Consider the following 12,651-nt stretch of genomic DNA (forward strand, 5'->3'; position numbering starts at 1 on the left):
AAATTCTAGTCTCAGTAGAAAGAATATATTTTATTGATCTGTAATTTCTCAATTAAAAACTGTATCTACAGGAAAATGAGAAGGTACTAGTAATTTCATCATATAATAATTTGTGAAGGATATACTTACTGATAGGTGTCTACATTACAAATGCTTGTAATATTTTGAGCCAGTAATATGAATGCTTATGAATGTGAAATCAAGGTTTTAAAGTTTGAGTTGATGTTTTATGCGAAGGTAGTTAGTGATTAGCGTATTAGGATAATGTGATTTTGGCTACGGCTTTTGGTTATGGGATAAGCTGTGTTCTTTAAGGAACTTGTTCTTTCTAAGCACTGCATACTCTAACCTAGAATTCAGTAGCAGGATTCATCAAATATATTGGTTTAACCAGTATATTGGTTCCTGAATGCTGTCCTAAATCTGTTCTAAGCATAAGACACATGATTTAAAGAAAGTTTTAAATGGAATTTGTAAGTTGCTGCCAGAGAATAATTTTATACCCTTCATATGTAAATATTATCCTACCCTGCAGCAGGATCTGAACAGTGTTATCCTTTGGTGGAACAACTGAAAACAGTTCTAATCTCCAGTACAGTATTGCCTCTGACTTCTAGAACATGTGGCATCTTGTATATATGACTTCTCATATGAAACTTCCTCTTTGCAGCCTAAGGCCATAGCACAAATGAGTTTAAATTCCAGGCAGACATGATTTAGTTATGTTGATAATTCCAAGATAAGCATGTCCTTCAATGATGGAAGGAGGAATTTGTGCAAATGTGCCCTTTTCTGTTGTAACTTAAAAGAAAAAAAAGTTGCTAAGAGAGTTCTGAATTGAATGGTGAGCCTACCTGGAATTAAATATATGATAAACATTTCCCTTTCAGGAGCCTAAAAACATCTTGCAGGCTCACAAATAGGAGCTTTTAAGAGTTCAGCATTGTGGTCGCTTATCCTTTAGATGTGTCTGCAACTAGTGTGAAGGTGTTTTATACAAAGATTTTATTTGAGGGGAAAAAAAAAATACCCAAAGCTGTTTAAATCCACTCTGGAAATTTTTCTATATATTTATAACACTAATATAGAAAAAATATGTGCTGTAAATATCTATCCATGTAACGTGCTATTTCAAACTTTTTTTTCTAATACTTTTATAGGCATTTTCAAAGACAGAAGAAAATTTATGTACCATGTTCCTTTAAAACCCATAACTTGTCGACCTTTTGGGTGAGAAATTTATAATATATTTTAGAGTTCTTCTAATGCAGTTTCTTAAAACCTCGCAAGCTCTTGTAACTTTTTAAAAATACATGGTAATAATTTGCTACCCAACTTTAAAAAATACTAATAATTTTGCTTCAAAATAAACATATTAAATTACCATATAACACACATTGCTGCAGTAGACCAGTGAGATGCTAAACTAATTTTACACTTGCATTTCTCTTTTCTTGATAGACAGAAATGAAGCATTTTAAAATGTCAAAGACTGATATTTTGTCTTTTTATTGACATAGTGTTGAAAGTTATATTACTAAATTAAGAATATCAAAATCCTGACAAAGAATTTTGTCAGGAAGCTGAAACCTGTATGTTTAAATGTTTTCATCTCTGTAGGGCTACTAAAGAACGACAAGAAGTCAAGAATCCTACCCTTACTCTACCAGATCAAGACTTCAAAGGGTTCAAATCTAAACCTGCCATTTTTCAGCACTGTGCACTAAGGCAGTCTTTAAATGGTACTTCAGGGGTTTCTACTCCATGTAAGGCCTCAGCAAAAGAGAGTGAAGAAACAAGAAGTTTGTACAAATCTGGCAAAACTCTTAAAACTTTTATTCCCCCCTCCAAAACCAAGCTGACATTTTCTCCAGGTGAAGAAGGCAGGAGCAAAAGATGTGACTCACTGGTCAGCAAAAATATGACTGAAGAGACGGAATTAAGTCAGATCACAACTGAACAAAATATTGCTGAACCTCAAGATCACCAGTCTTGCATCCAGCATGCAGCAGACACTGACCTAGAAAATGGCAATTTAGGTATTTTCAGATCTTGATCAGTTGCCTATTGTGAATACTAACTGCCAGAAAGGGTTTTGCATATTCTGTCAGACTTCTTTTTTAAATAAAAAGAAGCTTCTTTTTAAGCTTTTTTTTTTTTCTAATTGAAATGTAGGCTTAACCATATAAATGGCTGATTGTGTCATTTTCAAAAAGGCAGAGTTTAAATGCTCAGCTGTTTGATTTTATTTAGCATGTGGGCTTATGCCTTCTAAGCTCTCTTGAATGTTCCAATGTGTATAATTTCTGTAACTATTACAATCAAATAATCTGGACTTTTTCAGAAGAACTCATTGTGTGTATTTGAACAGGTGCATGAGCATTTGCAGAATTAGATCTCGTATTTACAAGTCAAAATCTCAGGATTACGGACTTTGTAGTCATCATCAACTAATTTCTGTTCATTTGGAGTTTTCTGTGAAGATAGAGTTCAGTCTGAGAAAAATATGTGTACTTAAGTTTAGTTCAGGGACTTATATATTCATATTTATTTCACATAAATATTATTCATATGCCTTCAGTAAACACTGGTTTTTAAAATGCATTAAACTTTGAATATTTAGACTGTTCCAGTTTCTAAAAATCTGCAGAGTGGCTTAGAAAATATGCTTCTCTGAATCTGCTTTTATAGTGTGACTGTATATTTTAAAATACTGTAAAAAGGTTTTGATGGTTTTGGGGTTTTTTTTCTTTGCAGCTATGGTCAAGATGATGACAAATCTCCGCTGTGCCAGAGATCTGCAGGAAATGAGAATTAAAAAGAAATATAGGCAAAATATTAGCTCACAGCCAGGCAGTCTTTATGTCATTAAAACATCTGCAATAAATAGAATCTCACTGAAAACTGCAGTAGAAGAGAAATCTCCTACTTTTTATTCTATGGAAGAGGTATATTCATATCTTTTTACTGTGTGTCTTTCCCAGGATCTCTTCCTTAAGACAAGCAAACAAAAACTCAGTAGCTTTTGAATAGATACATTCTTCAGCTTTGAGATAAGTCTTTATAGTCACCGTTGCTACAGTTTTTAAGTAGCTTTGCATATCCACAGTTTTTAAGACTATTCCAAATAATAAGGGTCATAAATGTCTCTGTAGTGTTATAATCAAACAAGAGAAGCATCAAACAAGGTAAAAAACCACCAATTGTAGTTGCTATTGATTTTTAACCCATATGAAGAGCTGTTTTAAGATAACACACAGTTAAAATTTAAGCTTAGTTAAGTCTGTATCAAAAGCCTCTTGCTTTTGGTACAGTGAAGGTACAAAACCTGCTGAATTTTTTTAAACACTTTTAAAGCACACTGTGGTGCTGTTCTGCTAAAATAATTGCTGGGAATTCCTCCATTCTCCTTGGATTACACAGAAAATGGCAAGGCCAGACAAAAGCTGTCTCAACCTCAAGGAAATATTTTATCAGAAGTTCTAACATTAGATACAAAAACTCTCAGCTGAATTCTTACTGTATTGTCATTATTTTGTCTTTTTCATCTAATTTTTTGCAGCTTTACACGTATGGTGTTTCAAGACATTGCATGCAAGTTAACAGCACAAATGCAGAATCTTTCGAGTTTCTCATCAAAGACTTTTTCAGTAAGGAGTATGTATTAGCTGGAAATGGGATGCAGCTTGGTGATGGAGGATGGCTAATACCTACAGATGAGGGAAAAGCTGGAAAAAAGGAGTTCTACAGGTACTGTTACTTATGAACTTGAGACAAGTATGCTATTTATTAGTTAGTGATTCTCTTATCCCCTAGAATTAATCCAACACAGTGATCTTTTAAAGCCTCTGACTACTATTTTTCTGTGCATTTTTAGTACACCTCTGTTAGTGTAAATGAAGATATTGTAGGATTGTAAATTTACTATGTAGACTTATGGTGTTAGTGATCTTCACTGACCATTAAAGAAGGCATACAAAGTCAATTTAGAAAATTTCTGGGGATTCTTCAACAGTGTAAGTAGTTTAGAACAATATAACTATTTTCTGTTAATTCAGCATTTTACCGTTTTGTTTAGTTAGCATTAACAGGTTTTGATTTGGGGGCGGGGGGAGTAGAAAAGGATTTATTTCTATTGGGCTCTAGAGTTTCTTGATAGGAATGAAGGTTGATTGGGTAGGTGCTTAGGGCTTCTTTGGCAGGACAGGGCTGAAAATATGGTTTTTCAATGTAATTTTTTTAAAGCTGATGCATGATTTGAAGGAAGCCAGGACTTCAATAGTAAAACTCACTGATTCATTCAAGCTTTCTTTTGAGTACGTGTAAGAAGCCAAAAAAAAAAGGTGCACAAACAATCCTTGCTCTTGCACTCTTCCTGGTCCTTCTATCCCTCCTTTTGCACATCATTTAAGATGAGCTGAAAAAAAAGTGTACGTGTTGAGTGCATGTCTCCTAAACACTTTCATAAAAAGTTATGTTTTGTTTTACTGTAAGCAAGTTTGTACATTATAACTTCATCAAAAGCATGTACAACAGAACAAGGAACTACCAGTGTACTGTTGTTCCAGCAAAACTTCAGAAAATACTTAACCATTATTTTCTGATTTCCTCTGTAAATTTGAGATGCTCTTTTTTTCAAGTCAGTGTCACTGTTGGTATGCGTTCACACACTCAAGGCAGGGACCTGTATTTGAGTCATATTTGTAGTCAAGCATGCGTTGCCAACCTACATAGTATCAGAATTCAAGAGGTTTGCAACATTTGCTTCCCAGTACCAAAGTGTGACAGAGATAGGTCTGTTCCAAGCTCAAGGACTGCTTTTATTTGAAAGTTTGAGTTGATGAAGTTGGTGCCAGTAATCCAATATGGGAAAATTGACTAGTACAAGATCACAGAATGACAGGACCTCTGGAGATCATCTAGTCCAAACCCCCTGCCAGAGCAGGTTCACCTAGAGCAGATTGCACAGGAATGCGTCCAGGCGAGTTTTGAGTATCTCCAGAGAAGGAGACTCCACAACCTCTCCGGGCAGCTTGTTCCAGTGCTCTGCCACCCTCAAAGGAAAGAGGTTCCTCCTCATGTTTAGATGGAGCTTCCTATGACCAAGTTTGTGCCCGTTACCTCTTGTCCTGTCACTGGGCACCACTGAAAAAAGAGTGGGCCCATCCTCCTGGCACCCACCCCTTAAGTATTTATAAGCATTAACAAGATCCCCCCTCAGTCTTCTCTTCTCCAGACTAAAAAGACCCAAGTCCCTCAGCCTTTCCTCATAAGAAAGATGTTCCAGTCCCCTAATCATCTTTGTAGCCCTTTGCTGTACCCTCTCCAGCAGCTCCCTGTCCTTCTTGAATTGGAGAGCCCAGACCTGGACACAGTATTCCAGATGCGGCCTCCCCAGGGCAGAGTAGAGGGGGAGGATAACCTCCCTCGACCTGCTAGCCACACTCTTCTTGATGCACCCCCGGATGCCATTAGCACCAGTTACTCCATCACAGAAATCAATTGGGTTGGTTAGGCATGATTTGCTCTTAGTAAAGTCATGCTGGCCATTCCCAAGCACCCTCTTGTCTTTCACTTGTTTAGAAATGGCTTGTAAGAATTTTTTGCATGCTGCTCTGGAAGTTCTCAAGTCTCTCTGTTTGACAGCAAACCAAGTTTGTCTCAGAGCAGTCCTTAAAATTGATCGTGTTTTTTTCTAAATACTGTAAGGCAGAGCTAATCCTTCCACAAGTTCCATTTTGCACCCTGTGGCATCGCATGCCCTAACTGTTTCATGGACAGCTGTGGGATGTGTAGGCATATGCATTTAAGTAGTGACTCAGAGGAACTTGAGTGAACTTGACCTAACTTGTTATTTGTCTATTTCCTCCCCGTTTGGCAAGTATTTTGCTATTGGCGATACCATCCCCGATTCTGCTTTTCCCTCCAGTGGTGACACGATTGTTGAATTTTTTGGGGATATACCTTGATAGATGGAATGTTCCTACAAAGCGTTAATGGTAGATGCATAAAAGACTGTCTGGTATATTCACCCATGTGCAGTTATGGTGCAGGACCTCTTGCCTGCATGTCAGTGTTCTGGAGTTGCATGCATTTCAGAAAGCATGCTGGTCATTCTTTCCTCACGTGAAATTGCTATTTCTAGGCTGACAAGCAAGGCCACTACACAAATTAATAGGAAACATGAGGTTTGAGGTTGTTTTTGTCAAGAAGAGGTAGATCTTTGGGAAGAATGCATCCAACTCTGGATCAGTGTGTTTGCAGTCTGCTGCTTAGGCATGTTGGAGGTAATCTTGATTAATTTCACACAATTTTCCTGTGAATGGGAAAGGTATTAAACTATTTGCACAAAACATCTTATGCCTAGATGTGCCATATATTGGCCTTTTTAGGCAGTCCAACTTCTTGTTCCAGAGGCAGCTTGTCTTAATAATAATTTTCAGAGGTACTCCTGATTATGTGGTCAGGCCATCAGATACATGGCTTTGCCCACATTCATTTTTCAGAAACAGAAGAGAGAAACCACCAACATACTGCTAAATATCCCAGAAAAGCCACCATGGTTTTGGTGTCAGAACCTGCTCTGGGTGGCAGTGTTGATCTGACCCTGAATACCAGATACATTCTCGAGCAATTTGTAAAGGTTGTTCCACAAGAGGTTGCCTTCAGTTCCTGTATCTTTTCTGCATTTGTTATATGTTCAAGCATATGGCTGAGAATAAATACCAACTGGTTGGTCAGCTGAATCAGTCTTTTCATCCTTCTAAGTATATTAATTAGATTTCCGTCAACTAGGCCTTCATTTAGTCATCTGTATTTAGGATCTTCATCTTGAACTGAATTCTGTCTTTAACTCCTGAATTGCATTGTCCTTCACAAAATATTACAGAGTATCTCCTGAAGTTTGAGATTGCTTTGCTCTCTTCTAATGTAGTAATAATTAATTTGATGGTCATGCCTGCTCCTTATCTTCCTGTGTATGACTTTTTGGCTTTTAAATTGTTTTCCTCACCTAACTGCAATACAGTTCCTTAAAATCGTCTTGAGGCTTTCTGACAAGTGAGAAATTGACTTTTTGATAGGTCTTGTGTTCTAATCAGTCTAATGGCTCAGCTGTTTGAATCTCTGGTCTAACTCTTTCTCTTCCTCCTTTAATGAAGTGGCCTTCCTAGTGACTTTGAGAGCTGGAAAAAATAGATGTTTCCAACCCAACTCATGCAGGTCATGGTGGTACAGTTTGGACTCAACACAGTATGAAAGTGCATTTGAGCAGTCACTCAATGGAGAGAAGAAATTTCTTCAATAGTAACTGAAAGTTCTTTGAAATGCATTGTCCACATGCATGCTTAAAAATAAGAAACAAAACCAAAACACCCAAACCACAACTCTGGAAACTGTGAAGTAGAAGGGGATGGATTGTAATGAACTCATCAAGCAAGCAGGGGAAATTCCAGGGCTGAAAGGGAATAGAGCACAATTCTGTCCCTCTGTGCTATGTGCATAACTGTGTGAAGCAGACAGAGCACGCCCCTGGAGCTACTGCTAGGGTCAAAAGTCTCCATTTCAAGAATGCATGCATGTATGCACATGCATGCTGCCAAAGCGTATGAGGACAAAATGTCAGTATTCAGACAATAACTGGATCAAGTTATGGAATGTAACCTTCCTGTTTTCACTGTCATAAATATTCTTTTGTTAATGCTGCCTATGTACATACACTGAACACAGTGCTAGGGAAAAATAGGCAAGTAAAAAATTACAGTGGATTTCAGGTTAATTTATTAACAATTTATCTACAGAGCCCTCTGTGACACTCCTGGTGTGGATCCCAAGCTAATAACAGAGGCCTGGGTTTACAATCACTATAGGTGGATTGTATGGAAATTGGCAGCCATGGAAGTGTCTTTTCCACATGAATTTGCTAACAGATGTTTGACACCAGAAACAGTGCTGTTGCAGTTGAAATATAGGTACGTGTATAGCCATGTATTTGGAGTTGTATTTTATGTTGCTGTGTGCTTTCTAGTTCATAATACTACAAAGTAAGCACCTCTACTTTGCATTTACTGTTTATCAGAATGCTTATGTTGTTAAACTTAGGCATATCAGTATTAAAAATGTAGCGCATGTTATTTGCAAAGATTTAGATAACATTTCCTGTGTTACAGTGGTACTTAAGCATGTAGATTGATTAGGTAATAGTTTTCTACAGTTGTTTTTAAGGAAAAACAATGTGATGGATTTTGTTTGCTTTAACAAAGCATCATGAATTCTTTTTTGTAGATATGATTTGGAAGTTGATAAAAGTAAACGATCAGCAATCAAAAAAATAATGGAGAGAGATGATGCAGCAGGTAAAACGCTTGTACTGTGTATTTCTAAAATCATATCGCTAAACACCGTTGTATCTCCTAGCAGTAGCAATAAGAATGTGGAAAGTAAAAAAGCAGCAGCAATAATTGAAGTTACTGATGGCTGGTATGGGATTAGAGCTCTTCTGGATCCACCTCTCAAAGCTTTCTTATGTAGAAGAAGGCTGACTGTTGGTCAGAAGATCATAGTGCACGGAGCAGAACTTGTTGGCCCTCAAAATGGATGTGCGCCACTGGAAGCTCCAGATTCCCTTATGTTAAAGGTAAAACAAAATATTAGTTCAGCTTGACTGGATGTGACCGAGAGATGTGATAGATGCTATTTACTTGAGCCACGTTTTGTAAACAGAAAAAGTTTTATCAGGGCTTTATAAACAGACAAAGTTTTGTTGAAGTTTAATAACCAGATTTGTAAGACATTGACCCAAAAGTAGCTGACACTATTCAATAGGGTTGGAAGAGAAGTTTATGATATGAAATTCTACCAAGTTTTGCTGCGTTTTTTGTCAGTTCCAGCTGCTTAATTTGGTTAAGCACCAAGTTAGAAAAAGTATTTATCTATCACAGGCAATATGGAAGTTGGAGGAAGAATGGGGGGAAAAAAACAGGTCGTGAGAGGATGGGCTTGGTGGGGAGGGTCTTGACTTGTCTGAGAATGATTAAAGTGCTGGGTGAGGTTTCAGCATAAAAATTTTGCTCCTCTGGTATAAAGCAATGGCTTGTCTCATAGATGCTCATTTCCTAGAGAATTTTAACTCATCACATTTTTAGTTCCTATTTAAAATACATTCTTCAATGTGGAAAGAAACGGTGAAAATGAAATGTAATATGTTTGAGTGCAAAAATGAGACATTCTCAGTGAGGTCAGTGTGGAAATAGTTTTTCCTCTAGATATAATAAGTTGGATATCTTTTGACCTACCAATGACAGTTTATCATTCAACACTTAATTTATTCAGATTTCAGCGAACAGCACTCGATGTGCACGATGGCATGCAAAACTAGGATTTCATCGGGATCCCAGACCTTTTCCTTTGCCTTTGTCATCGCTTTACAGTGAGGGTGGTGCAGTGGGGTGTATTGATATAGTTATTCAAAGAACTTACCCTATTCAGGTATGGTATAAATATTTTATGAATCTAACAGGTTCTATGAGTTCTAAATTATATTAGTTAATTGCTAGATCATTCCTCAAATCAGTTATAATATAGACAGCAAAAAAATTTATGAAAAGATACCATTATGTGTAAAATGAACAGGAGTGGTTTTTGCAGTGTCCATGTATTTAATATTTCAGGACTGGAGTATCCTACTATAAGAAGAATTTCAGTTTGTGCTCAGTATCTTCTGGTTGGCTTTGCCTTCAGCTTCAAAAACCCAGAAATAATTGAATTTCAGTTCTGTAATCTGAAAAGCACAGTGCTTGTTTTAAAAGGGAAAAAAACATCAACAGTGTCAACTCATATCCCTGCAAAGAAGTTAAATATTTTTAACCATTAGTAAGATTACTTTTTCTTACATGTAGCTGGCTATGTTGTCTAAGATCTATTATTTAAAAGTACTACTGAAAATACAATGAGATTATGGTGTAAAAAAGAATGAAGATATTCTAAATACCGCTTGATATCCAGACATTTTAAATATGGTTAGACTTCACTGTAACTATTTGCTTTTATGACAATACCAACTACAAAAAGAAACTGTTATTAACTCTTAATGTTAACAGTTTAACCAGGATACAACTTTCAGATTTTGTTAACTTTTCTCAGAGTATGTTGCACTTGGCGTGTGCACATAGGGGGTGTTTTTCATTGCTTTCTTTCTAAAGTGTTGTATAACTGCTGGTTGATGTAGAATGAATTCTGTAAAGGTAATAGCAATATTTGGTTTGGATCATTACTTTGATATTTAGATCATTACTTTAATGGTGGAAATTGCAGCACTTACTATGTGAACTGCCTGATAGAACTAACATTTATTTAGGTCCCAGAAAGGGGACTGTAATCTGTAACCACATCCCAGTAAATGGCTTCCAGGCTGGGGAGGAAAGTGGTGCTTTGTATCTCACTATATCAAGAGACTGATGTGCTGATGTAGGGTTTTTTGTTTGTTTTTTAAAACTGAGACTCTTGCACAAACCTACCAAAATGATAAGAAGACTTGGGCTGTCTCCTTTGTATCTCAAGAGTCAAGAAGTGTAGGAATCACAGTAACCCTGATTAAAGCCGTCAAACTGTGAATAGTGCAGGAAATACATGGCATGCAGTTAATGAGGCAAGCAGAGCCTATTTTAACAATTCACTGCCTCGTAAGGATCAGTCCTTCAACCCTTCCTGATCCTGCTCTTGCTATATTCGCTGTTTCTCTATGCTAAACCTGGAGCTCATCTGATCCTGTTGCTTAGCTAATTTAGTTCACTAAACCAGTAGTAACTAAATAAATAAATAATTATTAATAATAATAACAACCCATCAAACTGCTGTCTGTTGAATTAACAAACTGATGTGTGTGGTCTGATGAGGTCAGATATGTGCCAGAGCCAGTGCAAGGGAGAAGATAGGACTGTGCAGTAAAGAGGAAGGGAAGGGACCACTTTCAGCAGCTGTAACCTCCTTGTTTGCCTCACCTATCTCTTCAAACCAGGCACTTAAAGCATCAGGCAACCCAGTTCTGGCAGGGTTGTGGACAAGGCTGTAGTTCTACGGAACCATTTCAGACAGAAAAGACTTAAGAGCATCTGCGGAACATCATAGTTCTTTTACAGAATCTAGTCTAGCATGTTAAAACAGACAATACACTTGATGTGGAAAGACAAATTGGGTAGAATGCAGTTCTGGTATATTTTTAAGCATTGAATTTAATGGGGTTTTTATGTTAATATATTTACCAATAGGATCCAGCTATCTTCTAAATTACATCATTGATACCTATTACTATAAGCTATGGTTTCTTCAGCTGTTAAATCATGTAGTTTTGACTACTGCTCCATTCTGTCTGTATATCTTCAAAGTGAAGATTTACCAACCAATGCTGTGGGGTTTTGCCTTTTATCTATTATACTGAAAGAACTCATGATCTACTGCCTGTTTATTTTTTAAAGCATTTTTCTTAGCAGTAAGTATTAGAAAGAAGCTAGATGAGGTTAAAAATTTTTAAAAAGTCTGGTTTTTGTTTTAATCTTTTTATTTCAGTGGATGGAAAAGACATCAGCTGGTTCATACGTGTTTCGTAACAGCCGAGCTGAAGAAAGGGAAGCTGCTAAGCATGCAGAGGATCAACAAAAGAAACTGGAAGCTCTGTTTGCAAAAATCCAAGCAGAATATGAAAAGCATGAAGGTAAAGCTTTCATTGTTTCAGAACATGTAATAGGAAAACAAAAACTTTTTTGGCATTTACAGAAGAGTTTAAAGAAACTGGCAGAAATTTGGTGATAGAGAAGCAGAGATAGGGTGTTGGGTTGTTTTCTTTGTTATTGTTTTTGTGTTCTATTGTTTTAGGTTTTTTACTTCCTATGTATCAAGACCTTTCAGAACAAAACAGTTACATACCTACTTTCTTGGTTTTGCAGCTAACTAGGAAACTCTTCCTGAATGTGGTGTTAGCCAGACCACTAAAAAATTACCATTGGGATAATGCTTAGGGAAGTGCTACAAAACTGTAGAATTGGTAATTCTATTATCTTCAAAGATCTGACGCTGTAATATTTCACCCAGAAGTGGTTGCTGCTTAGGGTGTATCTCAGTAGACCTCAACGCCAAGACTGGGCACTGGGCATCTTTCCTCACAAACGTTGTGGGACTGTGGAGATACTGAGGTCAGTGGAGCCGCTAAATGGGACAGGGACCCTGGTGACACAGGACGTGTAGAAGGCTGAGTTACTGAGTGCCTTTTTCATCTCAGCCTTAACTAGCAATACCAGCTTTCAGCAATCCCAGGCTCTGGCGACCAGGGGAAAATCTGGAGCAAGGACGACATATCCTTGGTGGAAGAGGATAAAGTTAGAGAATATTTACGCAAACTGGACATACGTAAGTCCATGATTGGTGATGGAATGCACCCATAAGTGCTGAAGAAGCTAGCTGATGTCTTTCTGAGGCCACTCTTGATCCTCTTTGAATGATCATGGTGATTGGTAGAGGTGCCTGAAGACTGGAGGAAAGCAAATGTCTCTCCTGTCTTCAAAAAGGACAGGAAGGAGGACCCAGAGAACTAACTACAGGCCAGTCTGCCTTACCTTGATCCCTGAAAAGGTGATGGAACAACTAATCCTGGAAACCATT

At 37.3% G+C, this 12,651-nt stretch overlaps 1 protein-coding gene across 1 annotated transcript in view; it reads left to right on the forward strand.

Moving 5' to 3' along the window:
- BRCA2 (BRCA2 DNA repair associated) overlaps nt 1-12,651 on the forward strand; it is a 40,109-nt gene that overhangs the window by 19,304 nt on the left and 8,154 nt on the right. The window contains exons 12-19 of the mRNA XM_009820558.2: nt 1,161-1,230; nt 1,621-2,039; nt 2,758-2,948; nt 3,563-3,750; nt 7,800-7,970; nt 8,284-8,635; nt 9,331-9,486; nt 11,563-11,707. Of these exons, the coding sequence (XP_009818860.2) occupies nt 1,161-1,230; nt 1,621-2,039; nt 2,758-2,948; nt 3,563-3,750; nt 7,800-7,970; nt 8,284-8,635; nt 9,331-9,486; nt 11,563-11,707 (1,692 nt within the window). The remainder of the gene's footprint in view (nt 1-1,160; nt 1,231-1,620; nt 2,040-2,757; nt 2,949-3,562; nt 3,751-7,799; nt 7,971-8,283; nt 8,636-9,330; nt 9,487-11,562; nt 11,708-12,651) is intronic.

Source organism: Gavia stellata, chromosome 1, assembly GCF_030936135.1.
Source record: "Gavia stellata isolate bGavSte3 chromosome 1, bGavSte3.hap2, whole genome shotgun sequence".
In the NCBI taxonomy this organism is placed as follows: domain Eukaryota; kingdom Metazoa; phylum Chordata; class Aves; order Gaviiformes; family Gaviidae; genus Gavia; species Gavia stellata.